General features: G+C 38.8%; 2 protein-coding genes across 3 annotated transcripts in view; one reads left to right on the plus strand and one right to left on the minus strand.

Moving 5' to 3' along the window:
- Positions 1–24632, plus strand: part of LOC115622419 — a 29952-nt gene extending 5320 nt beyond the window's left edge. The window contains exons 2-3 of the mRNA XM_030516354.1: positions 635–1654; positions 23776–24632. Of these exons, the coding sequence (XP_030372214.1) occupies positions 1030–1654; positions 23776–24506 (1356 nt within the window). The 5' untranslated portion in view covers positions 635–1029 and the 3' untranslated portion in view covers positions 24507–24632. The remainder of the gene's footprint in view (positions 1–634; positions 1655–23775) is intronic.
- Positions 10766–15848, minus strand: LOC115622418 (GDNF-inducible zinc finger protein 1). Of its 2 annotated transcripts, none has more exons than XM_030516351.1 (3): positions 14014–15848; positions 12983–13955; positions 10766–12834 (listed from the first exon to the last, which is right to left on the minus strand). In XM_030516351.1, exons 1-3 carry the CDS (start codon positions 15667–15669, stop codon positions 12248–12250), a joined length of 3216 nt encoding a protein of 1071 aa, XP_030372211.1. In that variant the 5' UTR covers positions 15670–15848; the 3' UTR covers positions 10766–12247. The 2 variants fall into 2 exon arrangements, with proteins under 2 accessions (XP_030372211.1, XP_030372213.1); XM_030516353.1 differs by having other exon boundaries at positions 14023–15847.
- Positions 24633–25049: the final 417 nt, after the last annotated feature.

Consider the following 25049-nt stretch of genomic DNA (forward strand, 5'->3'; position numbering starts at 1 on the left):
TTTACTGCTGGTCATGTTATATGTCCTTTGTAAACTTATTTTTCATCGAGAAACAGTTGCATGTAGTTCCGAAGCCACAAACTTGAAGCTCGCCTTTTGTTTTGTAGCTTCCGCAATTTCCAATTTTTCAAACTATCTATACTATATATGTACGTGTATATATATATATCAATTACAACTTTGTCAGCTTCATTTACACACCCGGTGCAGTGGACGCTGCACCCACTCAAGAGGCACACACACGTGTGTGTCCTTCGTGTGGCTTCGCATGTAGCTGCCAATTGGAAAGCTAAACAAAAATGATTTTACAGCCAGCAGAGGGAAACATTAAACGAAACAGAGCAGAGCACACTCGCACAAAGCTCGGCACACAGATAGCCAATAACTGTTAGCTGGTAAATTTTTTAGCCCACTTTTATAGAGTTGAGAATTTATTTGTGGCACTGCAATGCGCAGCACATTGTGGGTTGTTGTTAATTCGCAAATCAATAAAACCAAACGAATTGATATGCGAGTACCTGCCGGGGAGCACGCAATATAAAGTAGAGACTAACACATATGCACACACAAACACACACAAATACACTCGCATACACACCTCTCAATATTTTATTTACAAATGTTTATTACTAAGATAAATGCGATGCGTTGCCGCGCGCTCAAGGAGTTAAATAACAACAATCAATATTTGCACAACAAATAAGCAATGAGAGCGCCGCCCTGCTAGGCAATGAATAAAGTATCTACTCGTACAAGATACAAAATCGTAGTAGAGATGCGTATGGCATGAATTAACACGAATGCGTTAATACAATTAGTTGAAAAGTGAAAAAAACCTCATATACATAAAATTGTTGAGAAAAATATATACGTATAGCAGCGTAGCTGACAAAAAGCTATACAGAATATTTGCAACTTTACACTCGGCCACGGTTTTCAGTCGCGAAATGAAGCTGCTACCTATCTGAGCTGGACAGCACGCGTATTTCTACTATTATTTCGAATATTAATAAAAAGCCTTTACACAACATGCCCGACTTGCTGAAGGCGCTCAATTTGACCAGCACTTTGTTTGCGGACCTTGATGATGCAGATGCCATCAGTAATAGTAACAATAACAATAACAGCGGCAGCGGCAGCGGCAGCATCATCAGTAGCAACAACACATTCACAATATTGGGCAGCGGCCTTGTGGGCGACAACTTAAATGCCTCCAGCCTCAATGCCACAATTGCCAATGCAACGGCCAGCAGTGCAGAGAAATTGGATCTGAGCAATTTCGACTTGCCCAGCAATTATTCTGTGCTGATTAATAAACTGGAACAGCTGGCTCTGGGCCTGGACTCGGCACTCGGCAACATAACCATCGATCGCCAGGAGGTGGAGATCAACTTGGGCGGCACTGTAGCGGCCAGCGATGTGGCTGATGTGGCAGACGATTTGCTCTTCAAAGATGTCATTACGGCTCCACGTGCTCCTCCGCCTCGCGTTGCGCATGGATCGCGCATTTATAGAGGCGACGATGGCGACGATTACGCCCATGTTGTGAGCGATATTTGGATTGGCGTCATACTCACACTCCTCATTGTGTTCGTCATATTCTTCATATGTGCGTGCTTTTTGTATCATAAGTTTCAGCAGTGGAAGCATTCATGTAAGTCTCTGAATGGAACAATACTCTACGTATACATAATATAAATATTTTTATAACACATACGCCGTGTGGGACGAACTAAATTTTATGAACTTTTTATTATTCCACCATATACTACGCGTGCGTCCAAATCTGTCATTGTTAAAGCTACTTCGTCTGTTCGAATAATAAATAGTGCTTCTTTTGTATACTATAACTATGCTGATAACAGAATCTCACGTGAACAATGTTATTCCCTCAAGTGATTAAGATGTGTTATGGATTTAAATAGAATCGCATTTTAATGGTTTTAAAGAATGACAAAAAGTGTGCTAAAAAATAGATTCGAGGTAACTGCATTTTTCCACTCATATTAGGCAATCCTCAATATAAAAGCAAGCGAAGTTCTTAAAATTGTACATTAAATAGAACTCCAAGCTGCTTAAAGTGTTCGAAACAAAGAATTCTCGATATTTTTGACGAATCTAACTTCATATTTGTTGTTTCAATTGTTGATCATTTTAATTGCATCAAAATAATGCATCGGTTGCCCACATGTTCTAAAGCTTTTTATAAGCTGCATATCTCACATTTTTAAAGAAAAGGCCCGCAACATCAAAAATATTCGAATTTTTTTAACTTTTCATTGAGTGACTAATCCATATAAATCCGCTGTTTGTTACAGATCCTTTGGGGCAGTGTGCAAAACGCCCAGTTCGCAAAAGGCCAGTTAGTCGCATTAGCATATTATATTGTCAATTATCGCCTCCACAGAAACTTTCCAAAGTCATTTCATAATTGTCATAAATCTGAGCTCAGACTGACTAATATTCGCATTCATATGACACCAAATTTAAGTGACGAGTTCATTATAAAAATGTACACAAATCAAAAACTCGTTTTTTTTTTTGCGTGGCAACACAAACCTCAACTGCCCATTTCACAATTTGCGGCTTAAGGTCCATCACGTAGCCCAAGTGCAGCGTCAAGAACTTCCTGGCAGCAAAAACAATAACAAAGAACGACGTAAATAAAGACGTACAATATAAATAAACAAAATACCAAAGCAAAGTCTGCATAGTTACCGCTCAAATAAATATTGAAGTTCTAAACTCAACGGAAAAAAGAAACTAAGTAACTCGAGTGACTCACACCTCAAGCAGACAACCTGAAATTTTTGAGCTAAGCGGTCATTGTTTAATTGTTTATTTGCCCAGTTTGTATGAAATTTTTTAACCAATTTGTGGTATGTACGACTGGTATAGTCGGATGTGCGCTAAAAAACCGCAGACAGTTGAGCTTCATTTCAACGAACAATTTTAAAATCAATCTATTGCAACTGATGTGAATATATTGCGAAAAATTATTCATAATAGTATGGCTGTCGATTTGCATAAATAAATGTAAAATAATGTACTTAGGTTGTTGTTAGGGCGCTAGGTATGGGCTAAAGTCGAACTACCAGTCCAAACTAACTAATTCTATTTTTGGAATACTTTGTTAGGTGTAACCTAGATGTCATGTCTTCTTAGCCCAAAGTCTAACTGGGTATTATAATTCTTTATTTCAAATTAACTAGGAAATGAACAAAAAGTGAACTCACTTTTTCAATCCGGTGCAGGAGTATTTAAACAATAACATAAATTAATCTTAATTCAGTTTAATTAAAAACAAAAGCAAGACGTGGCAATGGCTTTATAACTTAATAAATCCAGCTAAAATTTTTCACACATCGTAAATCATCGGAAAGGGTAAAATTATTTTCATGAAAAATTATAGTTTTTATTTTATATACTATATATTAACTTCTATGGCAATGTTTAGCATCTCCAGACTTGAAATTTACAAGCAGAACTAAATCTGATATTTGGTACCATTCGTCATAATTAATTCATCACAAAGATGTTTTACTGTTCGCACTAGCATGTGACTTAAGTAAATAGCACGAGTGGCACATAAAATAATTAGACTCTCTTCTTAGAAATTGTTGAACTGTTTCTAAATACACATTTTACAAATATTGAAGAAATTTATTTCACAGCTTAATAAATATTAATTGCCGACGCAAGTCTCTCCGAGACGCTCACTATCATTTGCAGCAGCCAAATAATTACGACCACAAGGCAAATTCAAAGCTCTTGTGATAAGTATTTCTGTTTGTGCTCGACCATTTCGTTGTTGTGCCACTGGCCCTTATAAATTATAAGGCAATTAGCTAATAAATTGTGCACTACATTGATTTAACACACACACACACATACACACTACTCCCCCATACCCGTAGACAGACTTACACTCAAAGCAGTGGACAATGCACTTGGTGCTCCTTATCTCATTGGGTCGGCTGCTCAACCCCCTTTGGCCCGTTTTGTTTGCCTTGTGTTGGCCGCTCAAAAACAAAAAATTCCGTTTCCAGTTAATTAAAGTTGCAGTCAAGTGGGCCATTTCGATTCAAGTCCACTGAAGTCAACTCAAGTCGAGCCAAAGCGAGTCGAGTGTTTTCTTGGCAACCCCAACTGCCTACCGATTGCCTGCTGCTTTGGTGGTCTTGTGCCCATAAGGGGCTGTATACAACTCAAAATTTGTGTTAATTAATTAAATTGTATTGTACCTACTACATTTTTATTTGTGTACATTGCTGAGAATAAGTGTTTGCTTGCTCTGTTTATGATGGCTCGGTTCTGTGCCTGAATGAGGCCTTTGCCTGCGTATAAGTAATGGCCATTGTCCAAAAGGTATAGCAGCACTTTCAGACAGAATTCAAGTTTCTTTTGAAATATAATACAAGTATTACCTTTTATTCAAAGTAAATGTACTGCCTTTAATTAGAATTTTTATTTCAAACATAATACTATAAGGAATTTTCTACAGCACTTCAAATAGTATACGTTACAAAATATGGATACTACTTGTATATATCAGAAAATATATTTTCTTCCAATTATACACTTTGCATGACCAAAATCTTACAAATACTGTAAACATGTATGCATACATGTTCAAAACACTATCAGTCAAATAATTGACTGTATTGTTATCATTTAAAAGCCCTCGAGCTAAAGAGTATTATCTAATTATATTTAGTGTTTTCACGTGGTCTACTAGCACGTCATATTTTCTCCATTTGTCATCTACCTACCTGCATTGACATCATAACAAGAAAATAGTAGAGATAAAGTAGAGATAGGATGAAAAGAGCAACTGTGTCAACGCCTTCCAAATGCACATCAATTAACAGATTTCCGAACGAGAAACTGTTGGCTAAAACCGGCTTTCAGTATTTTCTCTATAAATAGATGTTCTGGTTCTAAAAATAATGAATATTGATGCAAAAATGAATAAGCAAACGAGTCACACATTTAAATGCATACATCAGTTGATTTAATTTTTGCATTCATTTCATTTACGACTAATTTGAAAAATGTGCAATTATATGTTTCTACAAATGTGAATTATTTGCTCACAGAGGTATCATTAATAAGTATTCATCAAACATTCTATAGAAAGGCGTGCTGTGCACTTTATTTTGCACTCCACCTCCAAAATATAAATTCTTTACAACGTCACCAGCTTGTTCAAACAACAGGGCGTATGAGTGACGTAGTGCATTTCATGGCAGTTTAATTTCTTTTTAATGAGTTGTTTATCTTGCGTTGTTGTTTTTTTAGCTCATTTTCGTTGTGTCGTTGCTATTGTTGCAATGTCGGTATTTATTGTTTTAAGATTAAGCCCGTGGAAAATTAGTTGGACTTTAAATAACAAATGCGTGTTAAATGTTTGCATAAGACAAGCTTTTGTTGTGTGGACAATTGTTTAACATTGTGTGTTTATTGAATTCATTTAAAACCCTTTAAAAAGGGCAACAAATTCGTAAAAAATAGTGAATGTGGGTTTCGAATGGTTATTATAATTATCTGTTTATGATTATCTCAAATAACAGGAAAGTAAATTGATTTTTATTCTACATTCATAGCAGAAATAAATATCCTGAGATGCCACATAATGAAGCAAACATTTGCGCTCTTCGTGCATTTATGACACGAAAGTCGTTAATTGTATTAAAAAATTAATTCAATTTGCAGTGTAATTTAAAAATTGAAAACTTTATTAAAGTGCGAATTGCACACGCATCGAAAGTCCGGGCTGCTTTCACCGAACCGCTACTTAAGCGGATTTTAATAATGTACTCTGTACTTAACACAGGGAGCGTTGACGTCAATACAATGTGCTGCAGTCAACTATTGGAAACATTGACGTCAACGCCCACAATCACACTCAGGCACACACTTACATACATAACTGTGTAACGCACTTAATCCATGCATATACATACACTCACACACAAATCATATATTCAAAAATTTATGAAATGCCTTTCACACAAAGTGCTACAAATTTAAGCCGCTCGGGTGCAAATATTTGCATCCATATATAGATCAGTGTCAATAAATATACATTCGTGTTCATGTATACGTTTGGGGTTTAATTGAATAAAGTGCGAAACTCGCATAGATACACTAAATGAATCCTAACAGAAGAACCAATAAAAACACAGAAATCAGTTGAATTTTTTCAGAAGGCGAGGTGTGAATATGCCTAAAACAAATAATCATAATTCGCATGCGAATTTTTTTGATAGAAACCTCAAATCTACCCATCCTTGCAACATATCTTTTAAAGTACAGTCAACTGCCCTCTTTTACAAAAAACTCGCGGTTGTGTCTAGATGGAATAGCAAGTTATTCTAGCTTTTTCTAAGGTTTTTAGTTCATTTCTACACAAAATTTTATAAAATTGAATTAAACGTCCTCTTTATTAATGTTTCGAAGTTTAGTAAAGTAAAGTTTTCTCTGAAATGCCACAGAGAAAGATTGTAGGAAAATAGGTTTTGGGATTTTGAAATAAAATATTTTCTTCTTCTTTGATACTATTTTTGAATGAACCATTCAAGTAGTTTCAAAAATATTTATTGTCTATTCTAAGCTGGGGAAAATGAGATTTTATTTTCAATTAATTTGCTTAACGAATTATACCACAAGAGTGTTTTATTTAAATTGGTTCAATACTACAAACAACTGAATATATCTTACCTTACATACATATACTTGTATATCTTAGAGTCTACCCGAATGACGCCCTTAATCTAAGTATCAGTGTGTAAGGCATGAAAAAAATATAGTCCAGCTAATTTTAAATATTAGTCAAGCAATTTGAGATATTTTTCGTATTTCTCGAATTAAATAAAAAATAAATGACAAAATGTAATGCATATAAACCCGTTTGGCAAACACCATCGCATAGTCGAAACACCCTTGAGTTTCCGAAAAGGCCTTTATATTCAGTATATCCATGTGATCTCCCATCTGCAAATGCAAAATTCACGAAATTCGGTTACCTGCAAATTGGAAACAGTAACTCAGACAAGGATAAACGTTTTGCATATGTATTTATATTGAGTGTTGTTGCTGTGGTTGTTACGCATTAGCGGCTAATAAGCTAAACAAAAAGGCCGCGGTAACAACAACAGCCGTGGCAGTACGAGAATAGCGGCAATGGGATGCGGTGAGACACGATAAGTTCAGTTCATAAGCCACAAAACGTGTTGGATTTGTTTCAATGGCGCTAATTGCTTAATTGAAATTATTTTGCACATGGCAAGCAGACGCACAGCAACTGTAAGCTGCGAAAGTAGTGGTGTGTGTGCGTATCTATAGTATATTTGTGTATATCTGTGTAAATCAATGTGTGTGCGCGTGTGTATGTGTGCGCGCTCATCGCATAGCAAAATGTCAATTAGTATTTGGCTGCTAAAAGCCAAAAAATCGTTTTATATCATGACATTGCAACAACAACAATAACAAGAGGAACTACAGCAAATTAGTGTTTAAGCCGCCTACAACACATGACTGAAACAAACCCCACCACGCACTTCTATTTCCCACTCCCGCCCGCTGTCACGCGGCCGTATACGTAATGTACATTTTGATTAGCGTTGCGCATACGCCACGTTGCACACTCAATATTCCATGAACATGCCCCAAAAAGTTCCATTACAATTTCAATCAAGGCCTGCCCTTTGTCTATTTGTATTTTTTGAGCTCGCATTTTAATTGCAAATTTTGTTCAACTTCATCATAATTGGCACGCGCTGCGCATATTTCAATAATTGAAGCGCGCTATATTTTTAATTAGTTAAATGCGCGTTTAATTAGCTTTATAAATTATGCACATTCAGCGGTTAGTTGCACATTGCGCACTTATTGTTATCGCACAGGCCAAGGGACTGACTGTGCCTTTTTTATGCTGTTTACTTTGATTTTTTGTTTTTCCAATTAGGTCCGGCTGTTTGCTTTTCCCCATGGCTGTCCATTTTTGTGATTTATTTATTTATATTTGGTGTATTTTTTTAACGTTTATTTGTTTGCAGCATCTTTTTGATGGCCAGAGGAAATGAACCTATTTTTATTTATAAATCGGTGCATGATTTATTGCAAAATAATTTTATGCACACAGCTTGATTAGCTGTCAACGGTTGTAAATTAATGTGGAGAGAAATATTAACTCAACTTCAGCTTTATTTTAAATTTAATGCTGCAATTTATATACTGGAAGAACTTTTTGAAGGTCTTGTATTTCTCTTAGATAGAATAAGAATGCAAGGGAAATAAAAACAATATTATTGGCTTAACTTTTAAATGTTAAAAACATAAAAGGAAGCAAGAAAATTTAAAAGACCAAATAGTATCGAAATACTTTATATACAGCTTGTTCATCAATTATCACACATGTATACTTGGGATAGTTCATATTACATATTTTCCTTCAACTATTGCCACACACAGTTTATTTATAATTCACATTCCCATTCGTTCAAATATTCAGTACGAAATTGAATTATGCATACGCACTGTTGGCGATTCAAAAATATTGACTAGCGCGCGCAATAGTATTGTAAAACGACGCACAGAAACAGCTCAGCGTCTACTAATATACATATGTACATGCATATGTATGTGCAGAACGAACAGCAAAAAGCGAGAGCGCAGACAACAAAAACAACAAGAGTTGTGTGAGAGAGGACGCTTCAAAACAAAACACGTTCCACAGACTGCGGCGGCGTTCGCCGCATGGTTAACGACCGCAAAGAATGTGCAGCAAGCAGAGCGCGCAGAACGTCACGCAAACCAATTGCGACTTATACACTTATACAAATACATACATATAAATAAGACAAAGCGACAGATAGACAGACAAACAAACAAACAAACAAACCAAGCAACTAACCAACACCGCATGTGCCAGCAAAGTTTTTGGTTAAGAACAGGCTGTCATATAAGTGTTGGTGTGTCAAAGCCGCTTCTTTGCTGCTGCATGGTATATATGTATGTGCTCGTATGTATTGGTAGTTCTGAATTAAAACACATGGCGAATAAATATAACGGCAAAGTTGCGACAAAATTCAATTAAAAGCCCACAACATACTCGTACAAGCATTAAAAACACTATGAATTTGCTGACGCTGCCAGCCATTGAGCAGCTGGCGATGAGGCGGATGGTTGGCTTGAAGCGATCTGCACACACACATTTTTACACACTCATATATACATGCATACATACATGAAAGCACGCTTTGCCGCCGCCTCTGCCGCCATCGCTTTGTTGACTGTACAACGGGGCGTATACTCGTTTTTTCGGCTTTCTTTCTCCGACCACCAGCCAAATAATATGTATACGTATTTTTTCGCCGTTGTCTTGTTTGCGCTTTTGTCGCTTTGCTGCCCACTTTTTACGCTTTCTACACGACGGCCAAGCGAGCGAGCGACGACAACAACAACAACAACAAAGAAAGAAACAACAGTAACGGCAAAAGTCGTACATTAATTTGCATATTTTTGCACAAAACACACAAATAAAAAAAAAACTGCGCATATGCATGCGGCTATGTATATATGTATGTACGTATGTTTTGTCACGTTGGCTATCTTTTGGCAGTGAATAGCATTGAAACTGCGCACCACACGTCGTATGCGTAATATTGCATTGAAACTCAAAACACTCGCATTGCAGCAACAATTTTTTTTTTTTTTGTTTACCATGTTTTGCTTAGTTTCATTTTTTAGCTTTTTTCGGTTTATTGTTTTGCTGATTTTACTGAAAGACTTTTTTGTTTTGTTGTTACTGTTTTGATGGCGCTTTCGTCGCTGTTGTTTTTTTAACTTTTCAACAAAAGACAAAGAAGTGCTGGGCTAGTGTAACAATATCAAGCAATCAAGCGAGTTTGTGGCCAAGAAAATGTATACAAATGAAACTGCTTTAAAGAAAAGTTAATAATTTCAAGTGTAAATTCAAAATATATATGCGAGGAATATTCAAATATTGCGCAAATTTAGTTAATAAGAATCTTTAAATAATTTCCGTGTTCTTATTCGATATTATCCCTTATTGTCCTTTGTGAGACTTTAAATTTCAAGTTACATATATACAGATGTCTATATGAGTGCCACCACATTTAAATATTAATATTTTAAAACGAAAGTAGAACTTTCCAATTACATTTATATTGGAGAATTAAAAAATAAATACGTACTTGTATAGAAAAATCATATTTAGTATTGACTGTATATTTACTCTTTAAAGAAAATGTAATTTTCTTTAGATGCGATAAAAGAACACCCCGCTTAGTCTTATGCATTCACCCCTCGCCTTAGTACTTTTTAAAATAGCTTTTTGGATATGCTCTTCAGATCGAGTAATAGACCGTGTTCTCTTCACTCCATATACTCTCTTCTTCATTTCCCATGTTCGCAGAACTACCCCCTTTTCAAAACTAAACCACACATCAGACCTTACCACGCAACCCCATTTCAAATGAACTATGACATTTGCCACAGACAGAATCTCAGGGGAAGCAGCAGCTGCCCGACCATAAAATAAAAGCCAAATCAAAGGCTCTCGCACCACCAGATGAACAATGCCAATTGTGAAGGGGTGTGTTGCAACCCCCGCTCTAGGTTTTGTGAAATGAAGAGCAACAAACACATGGAATTCATTTCGTTTCACTCACAGGCATTAATTTTTATGCAAAATATGTAAATTTAATTATATATGTATACTTATATATTCATTGGACTGTTTTGTAATTAAAGTAAATTAAATGTATGCAATATTTATCTTTATAAAGTATATACTATAAAATATGAATTGCAACACAAATGAAAAATTGTTGCTACTTCTTTGACTTCGTTCTTCTCGCTATTTCCATGCGGTGTCTTTTTGCTTAACTTACATTCGAAATTAGAATACATGTAAATGGTATTCGATTAAATTAAGTAAATAAGTGTAAATAATAAATATATTAAGCAGCGATTGAGATAGTTGCATAGAGTTGAAGAGAGCTGTGTAAAATACACGCAAATCCTAACATTACAATCAAATGTATATATAAACGTAATTCTATGTAATTACAACTATTTTGGAATTTGAGTATGTAATTGGAGTTTTTGCATAAACTGCATGGTTTAGTAATTCGCTTTTTAATTTTATGTCTGCGCCATCCAGTTCATTCAATTATAAAACTAATGAAATTACAAATATTTTAGGTTCATTTTTTCTTTCCCTTTTTCTAAAATTCGCAGAAATGGGAATCGCATGTTGACAAAATGTTTACATATGTTGAACCTTTGCCCATGTGCGCTTGTTTGTTTTCATAATATTTTTCGATTTGCGGTTTTATTTTAAATTAACATTTATAAGTGTAAAATTCATGGGGGCTAAAACATGAAAGCCAATTGAAAAAGCATTAAATGGGCAAATCGTTTTGTTTAATTGGCATTTCTAACATTATTTATTAATGTCTCTAATACATTAATACATTTCATAAACTATTTTATTACAAATAAGAAATTTCATTCAGCTGAGTTAATCTACACGTTCAATGAACTATATAAGTGTTTTATGGACTAATAGGTATCTATTTTTCGGAGCTTAATCAATTGAATGAGTAAACATAATGTGTTTGCCAAATATTAGAAATGCCTTTGTGTGCTCAATCTGCCCATTTCATTTCGCATTCAAATAGTCATCAATTTATACGTTAAACTGATTTATGTCTTAACCTATAACTATTTTTTCAATATTATTTAATGCTATATTGTTTGTAGTTGACTCTGTCTCGCTGTTTGTAAAAGTTTTTACTCGTATATAAAACGCTTTGCAGTCTCTTGCTGTTTTTATAAGTTAATGCTTTTAAAAAGAAGTCTTTTTGTGTTTTTCTTTCGTTCAATATTCGTCAATCATCGAAATGCCACTTACTAGAACCATTTCATTCATTTCACTTGTGTTTAAAAATTCAAGTTTTCAATTTATAACAAATTTCGATTCAATCTACCTTCTTACTCTTTTCAATTTCAAACTTAGTAAAAGCGATTAATGAAATACTTAATCCCTGATGTAAAGTATAAAAGCTCATGTAAAATTATCAAACCAAGTTCAACTGCGAGGTGTGCGCTACCCAGAAATGTAAATGTTGAAGTACAATGGTGTCCTAAATTAAATATTTGTAGAAACTAATGAGTAAGTAATGTGTGCGTGAGGGCCCTCCACGTTCATAAGTCTTTAAATTTCTGCCTGCTGTCCCACAACCGTGAAATAACTCGTTATCTTGCGATTAGTCTTGTTGTGCTTCCCATTTTGAGTGCTAACTGCAGTCGCCGCTGGAGAACTGGAAAGAGCATTTTCTTTTTCCGGCGTAAGTTCCAGATCGACGTCGTCGTGACCCACCGTACCGCTGGCGGCACTATCGGACAACTTAACCGGCTCCACTTGCATGGAAACAGTGACTGAAAGCTGCGCTGTCTGTGTTCCACATCCGGCACCCGCATCGGCCGGCCCCATATCCTCAATATTGACTTTGGCCTCTGCCAGCGAGCCCAGCGTTTCTTCTTCGGGCAATGCGACAAGCGTGCGCTTTAGCTCATCCAGCAGTTTCTCTTGTGCGGCTATCTTTTGCTGCAACTTCTCCCGACGCGGACGACGCGTGCGCCGTTTTTTACTCTCACTCGGCGCCACTTCTTCCTCGCTTTGTGCACTTGCTTCTGCCGCTGTCGTCGTTTGCGGATCGTGTTCGCGCTCCTGATGTCGCTGCAGGTTGACGCGCGACGAATAGCCGCGTTTGCAAACCTCACACGTGAAGGGTTTTTCGCCTGTGGAAGACATTTGAAGAAAAATATAAATATTAGTGGTTGGTCACGCCAAATTACTCCAATCATGATTTCAACTGAATAGCTGAAACATTGAAATTAATAATCTCCGTGTTTATCTCAAAATTGCTGTTCACTCTGGAAAACTTACCTGTATGTCTTCGCATGTGTACCCGCATGTCGATCTTGCGCGAGAAGCGCTTGTCGCACAGTTCACACTGAATAGGCTTGTCGCCAAGATGGGTGCGTCGATGGACTACAAGATTCTGGCGCGCCCGGAACGCTTTGCCGCAGATATCACACGAATAGGGCTTTTCACCGGTGTGGACGCGCACATGAATGGCCAAATCGGAACTGCGTACAAACGCCTTTTGGCAACAGTCACACTTGTATCGGCGATCGTTCTTATGGTGCCGCATATGCAGCGTCAGATCCTGTTTGGTCGCCAGTGGCAATGCGCAGATCTCGCATTTGAAAGCCTTTTCAGCACGGTGACGCAACTGATGCTCGGCCAGCCGCATCTTCAAGCGAAAGGCGCGTCCACATTGGCCACACACATGTGGTTTTTCGCCAGTATGCAGACGTAGGTGATCCTGCATGCGAGAGAATCGCTTGAAGGTCTTGCTGCACAGATTACAAGTGTGGACCATTTCGCCTTTAGCGTTCGGATTGCGTTGAGAGTCCATGGAAGCTTCGCGCTTAATGGAGTCGGCGTGACGTGAGCGTTTAGTTGGTTGACTATTATCCGTAGAGCTGTTCAGCTCCATGCTGTCATTGGGCGACACTGTTGCGCTGGTCGAACTGCATTGAAAATCTGCATCGGCATCGTCATCCTCGTCCTTTATATCCATCACATAGTCGACGAAGCTACGTGCTTTGCGGTCGCGTCGTACGCTAGTTGATTCCGCATTAGCTTCTGGCTCCTCTTTAATATCATCCAACGTTTGCTGCTCCTCTTTTTTCTGTCCCTTCGCTTGTTCCTGCTCAACATTGTCCTTTGGCTGTTCCTTCTCTTGACTCGCCTCCTTTTTCTGTTCAGCATCCTCCTCGCTCTGTGGCTCCACAGTCGGTTCTGATGATTTGTCGGACTTGCGACTGCGCACGCGTTTTCCGCTCTTCGACTCCTGCAAGAACATTAAATTGAAATTATGATGATAATTAAGCATTTTAATATAGCCAAACCTTATTTACCTCGGGTTGTTCTATTTGGGCCCTGCTGCGCTTGCGATTCGCACGAGCTGCCGGACGCTTGGCTGGCGGCAGTTTAATAACCATCTTATTTACGCTGGGATTGTTTGGCTTTGGTAGCCGTTTTTCTTCTATATCTGCCACCATTGTGTCAATCAGCTCTATATAATCATTATCAATAGTGCCTGACTTATCTAGATTTTGCTTTTTGGCATCTGGCTCCTTGAGATTATGCGCTTTAGCATCATTTGCCTCGCCATTCGGCTGCTTTATATTTTGATCCTTGGCCTCGGGCTCCTCGGCTATCAGATTCTTGATCATCGGCTCCTGGGCTTTTTGCTTCTGGGCCACCTCTTTAATATCTGGCTCCTTGACTTCTATTTCCTGCACAATTGGCTTCTTGACTTCCGTCTCCTTGGCATTTGGCTGCTTAACTTCCACCTCCTTGACCTCTGGCTCCTTTGCTTCCACCTTCTTGACATCTGGCTCCTTAACTTCCACCTCCTTGACATCTGGCTCCTTAACTTCCGCCTCTTTGGGATCTTGCTCCGGCGGCGGCGTCTCAGGCGCTGGTATGGGCAATGCCATCGGAATCGTTTTTGTCAGAGTCAGATCGCATGGTATGGTGACCATGGCTAGCGGTGGTGTGGGAGCAGGGACTGGGGGCGCTTGTTGCTCCTCTGGCTCGTCCTTGGGCACAAGCAATTGGAACACATTATGCTGTTCCCTGAGATGCGTGTACAAGTCATCGGATTGGTCGAACTGTGCATTGCATTCCCGACACAGTTGCTGCAATCGCTTTTCATTGATCAGTAATTGGAGCTGAGCGCACTGCTTCATTTCACTGATGCTGAGACCAACCAGCTGTGAATCCTCTTCGTTGCATACTGGCGGCGTCGCCGCCGCAGCTTTAGCCCTTCCGCGTTTCCGCAGAGGCTTTGAGTGGTCCTGATCCAGTTCAGGGTTATGTTGTGCTCGCCAGTGCTGAGCTACCGCGACATCGATACTATAGTGGAGAGTGCAGCCCATGCAGCTGTAAACGAATCGACGCAACTTTTCATCTGCATAGATTTGTGCGCACATCTGCCAAGCTTCCGAGACGCTTACGCCCGAGGAGGCTACGGTGCTCGTAGAGGCCAGAGAGCTATTTGAGTTTTTGCGCGGCTTCCGTGTTTTGCTGCCTGGGGGACGCCCACGCCTCTTGCGCGCTGGCGCCTTCGTTTGCACAATCGCGCATTTACCGTTACTGACCTGGGACTGCGGCGCTGATGTTTTTCTTGTTGCTGTCGCTGCTACTGTTTTTGCGGCTGCAGCTTCTGCCGCTGCTGCTACTTCGGCCGCAATTTTTGCGGCTTTCATGTCATCCAGTCGAATGCGCTGGGCCTCCAACTCCGCTTCTTCTTCGCTATCAATCTGAAGCACCACATCGTCAACTTCCGCGTCCAACAAATCATCATCCTCCTCCTCAATATCCAGATCGGATTCTTCATCAGATTCGCTTTCGTCAATGTTCGAGGCCGCAGCATTGTTGTTGCCATTGCGAGCCAGCGCAGCCGACGCTGACGCCGACGCAGCCGCAGCTGCGACTACACCATTCTGTGTCTTTTTAATGCTCAATTTCAGCGGCGTCTGCACATTTGTCATTAACATGTTGCGCACACCAGCGTTCGCACTCCGCGCTTAACTTATTGTTCTTTGTTTTGTTAATTTGTTAGTGTGTTTTTAAATAATAATTGTTATTAACTTTGGAAAGTGCGCAAGGGTAAAAAAAAGCGAGAAAGAAATAACCAACTTGGAACTACGCGCACTCAGCGAACAAAACTAAATCCACTGACGCCGTTTGCCGTTGTAGCTGTGGCTGTCAGTGCGGCTTGCTTTTTTGCGCTCTTTTTCTCCCTCTCTCTCTCTCACTCTCTCTCGTGCACACAAACTCACACAAGCGCGCTCTTTTGTTCTTGCCTACCCCTTTGCGAATGTATGTGAGAGTGTGTGCAGAAATAAATGCTGTGATCGTTTGCAGCACTGTAAACTGAGTGTTGTTAAGCGTCGACCTATCGCTGAGCAAACACAATAATCGATATACCAATTCACGCAAGCAGGATCATCGCTTAGTTTAAAAAGTATGCTCAGTTTTTTAAAGCGCATGAGTAACAATTTAATATTTCATCAGCTATGCTTGCATATTTTCCACCTAATGCCTTTCTGATGCTTATTTAACTTTTGGCCAAGTTATTTTGTGGCAACAGCAGCAGTCAGAAACCAGCAGCAGGCTAAGAGGCATTTATTTATGCGACTCACGCGCTCAATTGGCACGTTTTAGCACAGCCGCAAATGCATTTTTGTGTTTTTGTTTTGTTTTTCTACAACTTGGCCGGCTTCGACTTCATCTTCTACATGGGCTTTTTTGCACAGCTTGTGGTTAACCGTTATGTGCAGCTATTGTGTTCAGTTTTTCTTTTATTTTTGCCTCTTCTACATTTTGCGGGAGCGAACAGTGCTTCGAATGTGTGTGCGAAGTGAACAAAAATTAAAATTAAGATTTTCAATAAATAACTGCTAAATATGAAATTATAAAATATCGTTCATTAGGCATTGCAATCAAACAAAATATTATTATGATAATATTTGGATTGCGAAACCGCAAGAATGTGTTTGAATCACTATTAATTTAAAGTTTTTGTCAAAAATTTAATAACCTTTTCTAATAATTCTAAGAAATAACTCGAACCGATGATGGACTGCAGGCTTTTTATAGTTCAATAGGATTAATTAGTATTCAATTTGTGTTCATTACCAACAATTTTTTTGCACTTTGTCCAGGGAAGGACTCACTGTGCGATGGCAACATGTGCAAAAGTCAATTTGAAAATTGCGCTCCAAGTTGTGCCTGCTCGTGCCCCTCCTCCAGCTCGTGTTCCCACACACTAAACATGTTACACTTGCTGGCAAGTGGTACTTTGTGGTTTACGCCACTTTTCATTGTTTAAACGCACACACAGCCACACATACCCGCACGCACCCACACGCATAAACAACATGGCGACGGCTTCCTGCTGTGTCCTGGCAAGTTGTTTATATTGTTTTTAATAACATTCAGTGCTTCGCTCGGGCAACATGTGCTGCGTGCGCTCTTTTTTCGCTTCCCAGCCACCATAAATGTTATGCATTTTTGTAAATTGCACACGCCATTTTTATCCTTTTTGTTGCTGCCTATTTACATTTATTAGTTAAATTTCCGGCAAGTTCAATGGCTGCGGCGCCATTGTCGCCGGCTCGTAAACATCCATAAAAGTGTACACAGGAAACAAAACAAAAGCACACATTCAGATCGTATCGAAATAAAGCGATGAATTCGATCCTTTTTTGAGGGAGAAATTGCTGTGATATAAGGTAGCTGTCGGAAATAGCATATATTTGATTTGGCCTTCAACATAACGGATTCATTTGAGCTAATTGGATTCAGTAACCGAAAATGGCAATAGTCATCAAAACTGGCAGGCAATAGAAGCAAATATTGGCTTAGATGGTAACAGAAACAGTTTTATATCGTCTATGGTACAATATTTTATTCAAACTTTGTGGCAAATATCGTCATCTAAAGCTTAACTTATAATTAAAAACCATTTTCCAGTGTTCATCTATCATATGATACTCTAATTTGTATAAATTAATTATATATTAAATGGACCGATTATAGAGGCAGAGACCTTATAACATTATTCTTCAATATAAATTATTACAGATTCAAAACGATTTGGAAAATTTACAATATATTAGATCAAATTGTTTAGCAAATACTACCATACTAGGAACGATCTAAAATATGGAAAATATTATGCATAATTTCTTATTAATGATTGTTTTTTGTGTGATCAGATTTTATAAGAATTTACTGAACTATTTCTTTTCGGTGTATCAACAAACAACATTTGTTCAAATTATGAAAAGGCTAATGCGAGCATTATTTGCTATTGTCTTGTGTAAATCACGACTATAACATAACATAAACTAAAACGTCATCAGCTCGAGCAACACACACGCACACATAGTTTTGGAATTGTGTGTGCGTGTGGATGTGTATGTGTATGTATTGGTGGGTGGGTGGATGGCCATTTGGAGCGACAAAAGGCAAAGGAAATGAAATATTTGCGAACAAATAGACACACTTATTACATTTTCCTCCTGGCAGCGACGTCTTCTTCATGTTGTCTGTTTGTCCTCTTTATTGTTGTTGTGCCTTTAACTGACATGCCGCAATTTTTCTTCATTTTTTTTTCTCTGCTGCCTGCTTTTGTTATGCGCCACCGGCGCTTGTGGAGAAACTGGCAGCTTCAGGTCCACGCAATAGCTCTGGCACGTCAGATGGATGGGTTGCTTTGCTAATATTTTAGCAGTTAATTTTGATGCGCTACACACAGAAAACACAATGAATTACTCGACGGAGATGAAATTTCAGTTTCCAAAACAGAAGAAAGATATACTTGTATACTCGTACTTGTATAGCATGTATATGTGGCATGATGTTTCTATTAACTACAGAGAGTCCTAGCACCTGACGCCCTGCACAGGTTCTCATCACATAAAAGTTCTCTAGCGTGGCCCAATTAAGGATTGAGACTTCATTAGTTAAAGCAATAAAAGAGACATCCCTACGTGAGTTCCAATACAAATTATATTTACATATGGCAAGATTAACTTTTATTAGTTGAGTTATTTTTTGACGAATTTCAATAGTAAATCCCATATTAATTTATAAACAAACACTTTAAGTAAAGAATCATAGGGAATCTGGTGGCTTTTTAGGTTATATAGCTCTAATGTTTCGCTTTCTTTTATGAAATGAGGAAATTTCATACTCTCTGTTTTATTAAAATTTGTAAAATACACACTATGAATAATAATAACGGAGATGAAATTTCAGTTTCCAAAACAGAAGAAAGATATACTTGTATACTCGTACCTGTATAGCATGTATATGTGGCATGACGTTTCTATTAACTACAGAGAGTCCTAGCACCTGACGCCCTGCACAGGTTCTCATCACATAAAAGTTCTCTAGCGAAGCCCAATTAAGGATTGAGACTTCATTAGTTAAAGCAATAAAAGAGACATCCCTACGTGAGTTCCAATACAAATTATACCTACATATGATTAACTTTTATTAGTTGAGTTATTTTTTGACGAATTTCAATAGTAAATCCCATATTAATTTATAAACAAACACTTTAAGTAAAGAATCATAGGGAATCTGGTGGCTTTTTAGGTTATATAGATCTAATGTTTCGCTTTCTTTTATGAAATGAGGAAATTGCATACTCTCTGTTTTATTAAAATTTGTAAAATACACGCTATGAATAATTGCAGATCTTTTTAAAATTATTAGTTCAAATTATATTATATATATATATATATTTCATACGTTATTAAGACAAATGCAAAAACTCAGCATACTTTTTCCATTCAGCAGAAGTCTTTATTCTCCATTCTGCATCATATAGTTAGAAACTTTCCCAAACATTACAACTCATACAAATGTCTATGCAAACGCATCTCGAACCTCTTTGAACCAATTGCTTGTCATGTCTTGGGAACATGTCCACAATCATTTTTCTTGTTTTCCACAGTTTGCTTCCTACAAACACACAAAACAATACTCGACAATTTTGACAAGCGTTGGGTAGAAAAAAGAAAAACTCTGTCTTATATTCCTTGGAAGCCACTTGATGTATTCAGTGGCACGTGTCGGTAGCCAGCGGCAAAATTTGCATGTACCTTGAACAACTTTTAATTAGCTAGACCGAAAAAAAGTAACAAATGTTCGCCCGTTCCGGCTTACTGCCGCCAGACGCATATATCTGTCGATAAACAAAGCCAGGGAGTCTTGCGACGCCACCTGACAAACGAGGCCAGACACCAATGGGAGACATAGCTTCCAGTTAGCATTTGCCAGGCTCCAGAACAAGCCCAGCCACAACTCCAAATATACAATACTACTATATATACTTGTATATAAAGTTGTTGGCATTGTTTGGCCGGAATGTTTTGACAAACCCCAAAGAACGTACGGCCACAGTCGTAACCGTCATAATAATGTTTCAAGGCCGCCCCAATCCTTGCCCCCAATGGGAGAAATTTAAACGGCAATTTGGTGCCGTATTTGCCAAAATCGCAAGCAGGCAGGCAAACAAGCAGGCTGGCAGGACCAACGCACGAGCGAGCGAGCAGCAGCCAAAAAATGGGGGGCTCTCAGTTCTTATTTTTGCTTCTTGAGGGGAGATATGGGTGGGCGCATAAACTGCTTACGTGCCTGGGCCTGGGTCTGGCCACGTTGTTTTCTTTTTTCCTCACTTCCGTCTGCTTATCCCTGCCAGGCATGTCCTCCACATCCACCTTCCATCCTAGTAGTCGTTGGCAACACAGTCCTCGGCACGTCATTTTCGGTTGCTTGAGCTGGCATCGTTTGTTTGGCTATATTTCGCCCCACGGTGGGTCTTGGCGCCCAAATCCAACCGCTTGGGCCGACCCCCACAACATAAAGTGTGTTTAACATTTTCATGTGGACGCTCAAATATCTTTTGCCTGCCTTAGGTTATGTTTTGGTCTAAGTCCATTTTTATGCTGGTGTGTGTCTATTTGTGTGTGTGTGGCTGGCATTTCCATGACCTTTAGCATATTGACTAGTGACTCCATTTTGTTTGTGGCTTATAACTTGCGGCGCATATTTTATGCACAACGCACTTACACTTTGTTGTTGTCGCTGCTGTCCTTGTTTATTTTCCGGGTTTCTTTTTTCTCTGTTTTTATGCTGCACTTCATTTTATTGTTGTGCTAAGCTGCGCTTGGGGAATTGAATGCGTATGTCCCTCGGCTTTGTGTTTGTGCTTTTTGACAGACAGATGAAACGACAGGCAGCCAAGCAGCCAAGCAGCCAGGAAGGCAGTTCATCAAGTCAAGTAGTTGCTGTCCCTGGCGCCCATCAAATAAAGCCTGCCAAGTGGACAGGCATCGCTTGTGGTCGCCTAAAGCTGACTTTAAGTTGCAAATAAAAACGGGATACTTGTATATACTTACATATTTAATATAAGCTTTCGTTTCACTGGATTTCAAGCAGCATTCACAGATCTATGTAATCGGTATTCTCCTTCTTAACCAAAGCTTCCCAACTACGTAAAAAACATTTTAAGAGATAGTAGCTATTAATCCTAAAAGCGGCTTTAATTTTATTAGGCTATTTGGAATATGGATTATCTATCTTTTATTAAAAATTTAAAAAATTAAAGCAAATAAGTCCAGAGAATAAATGTAGATTGCTGAGTTTTTTAACACATTTTATGCAAGTTTGTTCATAATTCCACTGATTAGAAGTGGAGGATGAAGAAACACTATTGGCTTTTCTCTCTAAAAATCTCGAAGAAATGTAAAAGTATGTGTTTGTTTTCCACTTTAAGCCTTTATGAGTAATAAAGTTTGATATTTATGAATCAGTCTTTGAAAATTACTTTTCAACTGTTGTTAGTTAGTTTTGCAAAAGGTGGTGCTGTAAAGTACTTAGCATATTCCCACTGATAGTGAATCAATTTAGCTAGCCCAATGTTTTTCCCCAAACTTGTTAGCTCAAAGTCTTAGCTAATTATTTACAACTGATGCCTTTTTCATTTTCCCTTAAACTGCATTAAAATAACTTCCTCCATAAATTATAAATGAAAATTCATATATTAGGCAGTCAGATATAACTTCAATTCTTCACAACAAATTGCTCTAAGCGACTCTTAGTTAAGCTTTAAGTAAACGCAATTTCTATTTAGCGGCGAAAGTATAACAATTCTTTATGATTATGCATTAATTTTTGTTTTCCAAACCCATTCACCCATTCAATATGGATGCAACTTTTTTGCGGCAACTCCCCCAATATTTGTAAATTCTATGGCCGCTAAAAAGTCATTGGCTTGAAAGGATGCAACGAAGTGTAAAGAGGCTAAGAGTAATCGATACTTGAACGACGCTGTTTAAATACTCTCTTGCTCAGCACTTGCCACTAAATCAAAAGCCCATTAAACCAAATTGGCCAACCCTTTTAGGTTGTGGAAGCGAACAAACAGACGCCCATAATTAACAAAAGTCAATTGAAAATTACAAAAAGCCACTCGAACATGTTGAACCCGTTGGGCTAAGCTCCAAGCCTCAGTACATAATCGGGCATACATACATCGCATTTTCCATGTGCCTACTCGTACAACCCCCAAAACGGATGCGTAGTCCTATTTTTCGTTTTCCCACTTGCTGCTGTGCATCATCAATTTAATTTCGTGAGCTCAGCAAGGCATTGCATAAAAAATGAATGTCTGGTCGTTCTTCTTCTGCTCCATGTGGGTGTGAAAATGCGCTGCCCCAAAACTTCCCTTAAGCAAACAAATGACAACACAAAAGGGCGTGAAGCCAAGCGTGCCTCATTTCAAATGTTTTTTAAAGCCCCTGTCCCAGCGTGTAGCTAATCTTTAAAATCATGTACTACGTCACTAAACGCTGGCCAGAACAACAGCCTCCACCGGCAGGACGTGGTGGAGGTTTGGCTGCTGACTCACCTTGCGCCACCCTGGCCAAGGCCTCTTGGCGGGCTTCCCCCCAGGATGCGCAACAGTTCTGCCAGCTGCCAAGTCAATTGCAATAAATTTTTTGTTGCCTACTTTTAAGGGTTGCTGAGTGGCCATCGACACGACGCCTGCTCCTGCCAGAAATTGCGAACACTCGCCAGCACTTTTGGGCGCAGCTTGCACATTTCCGCTCGGCTCTTTTTAGTCAGCTTTTAACAAAACGCACGAGCGCACAGACATTTTGTATAAAAATTTCATTAACGTGCTCCCCATGCCGGAAAACTAAAGGTAACAATGGAAGCGGTTGGTAGCATTTATTGCAGCGTTTCTCTTTTTCCCCTTTCCGTTTGCTTTCCAACTGCCAGCCGTTTGTCGGTCCCAGCGGACGCAACGGAATTGATTTGATAATTTTGAATGGTCGCTTTTTTTGTACAATTTACCATCGTTTGTTGCCAGTTCCGGCAATGCATTGCAAAGCGAGCCATGGGATGAACGTAAAAATAGTCAAGAGAGTGACTAAATTTATTGCCACAAAGATAGGTGAATGGCTGAGCAATATCACATTTCAATTGCAAATAGATCATGAAATTATAATCCGAATCGAGAATAGAGTTTAGTAATGGAGAACTACAGATCTCGTTGCGGGCTTAAAGTGTTTTCCTTTAGCGATAAAACACTTTTTAAATTCATAACTTCACAACTTATTTACAAGTTTTCTTTTTCTATAAATCTATCTATTTTCAAAATAAAACAAATTATCTCTCTACTTTAAAACACTTTTTAAATTCATAAACGAATTTTGGAGTTTTCACAACTTATTTGCAAGTTTTCTTTTTTTATAAATCTATCTATTTTCAAAATAAAACATATCTCTCTACTCATAGACATTATGATATATTAATGGAATCCTCATGTGAACATTTCTTAATTAGCTTAAGTTTTAAGAGACCTTTTCAGGCATATTGGCGAACATAAACAATATGCTTTACAAATCTGCTATCAATCTACAAAAACTCTAGTTTCATTAATGACTATTTAAAGATGAATACTAAGTACAAACTTGTATATATATTTTTATTTATTTTATATTTAAATTAATGAATGAATTGAAGCCAATCATACACAGTCCTTACTAATAAGAACATTTCGTCTGTTCTCTTTGCAGATCGCGCTAATCACAATGAGCCCACTATCGAGATTTGTCGTCGCTGTCCTCCCGACTATGAAGTAGAATCCTTGCCCTCATATACGATAGTCTCCGGGCTGCCCACCTATGATGATGCATTGGAGGAATTCCGAAAGGCCGGCATCATACTCACACCCGCTGTTGTGCCCGTCATCAAGATATTTGAAAGCGCCAACGATAATGGCTCTAAGGAGCCGGCGGTGGCTTACACACTGGTGGAAACGGGCAACGGTCCCAGTGCGGATAATGCCGACAATATTTCCCTGAACTCCGTCAGCTGCAGTTGCGGCGGCGGTGGCGGTGGCGGCGGAAATTCGCCCACAAATCCCCTGCCCACTTACAGTGCTGCCACAACGGCGGTTGCAGTTGCCGCCGCCGGCGCACCACACACCTCGCAAGTCATCGAGCTATCGCCCGAGCACTTGGCCGCACTCTCCCAGAAACGCCTCTCGCTGCAGATCTCATTCAATAATTCGGTGCGGCGCACTGAACGCTCCGGCGCCACACTGCGCAACCACTTGCTGCGGTCCCGTGCTGTCGGTAATACTGCGGGCCTGGGACCCGTTCCGACTGGGAACGCCGCTCGGGACAGCCAGGCGCTGCCATCCATTCATCGCTCATCCTCGACGGTGTCGCTGTCGCTGACCAACGAGGGCCAGTTGCTGGATCAACGTTTGCGGCATCTGCATCATCGGGGCTCCTTGTATTGAGTGCAAGCTGCGAGCCGAAAAGCATCAAAATAAACACAATTATATATTAAATTGTTAGCGATAAGTGAAAATAAACACACTGTTATCTTACGTTAAATAAAGCGTTTATTCAAGTTTTTAATTGCACTCCACTATATTTGTTATATAGAGCAGCTGGGCTGATTTAAAATCCAATCCATGGGAAAGATTGAAGAAGTGCTGAAGCTGCTAAAGTTTTGGTTGCGTTACAGAAAAGCTATTTTCAACGGAAGTTAAAAAGTTTCTAGCAACAATGATGAAGGAGCAACTATTCGCAGAAACATAAAATTTAAGTAGCTTTTATGTTTGAACATTTTTCCAATACTTACAAACAAATATTTCTCTAAAACTTCCAATCATTAAATTTTGTGAAAACTATATTCTTATACTTTGTTGTTATACGATTCGTGCTCAATTAAAAGCGTTTAAATTAAATTAAACGAATGCAAATATAATACATGGAAGTAAAAAAAAGTTAATAGAAAGTTTCGAACAGAATACAATTAACAACAACCAATAATTAGT

This window comes from Scaptodrosophila lebanonensis, unplaced genomic scaffold (assembly GCF_003285725.1).
Source record: "Scaptodrosophila lebanonensis strain 11010-0011.00,11010-0021.00 unplaced genomic scaffold, SlebRS2 tig00000043-arrow-pilon, whole genome shotgun sequence".
Classification (NCBI taxonomy): Eukaryota; Metazoa; Arthropoda; class Insecta; order Diptera; family Drosophilidae; genus Scaptodrosophila; species Scaptodrosophila lebanonensis.

What these genes read in the sequence shown, in the direction of transcription:
- LOC115622418 (XM_030516351.1), bottom strand. Translation starts at nt 15,669, where the DNA reads ATGTTAATGACAAATGTGCAGACGCCGCTGAAATTGAGCATTAAAAAG. An exon ending in AACAACCCGAGGTAAATAAG is followed by an intron (nt 13,956 to 14,013) that starts GTTTGGCTATAT and finishes ATGTTCTTGCAG; the next exon opens with GAGTCGAAGAGCGGAAAACG. An exon ending in ACACATGCGAAGACATACAG is followed by an intron (nt 12,835 to 12,982) that starts GTAAGTTTTCCA and finishes TGTCTTCCACAG; the next exon opens with GCGAAAAACCCTTCACGTGT.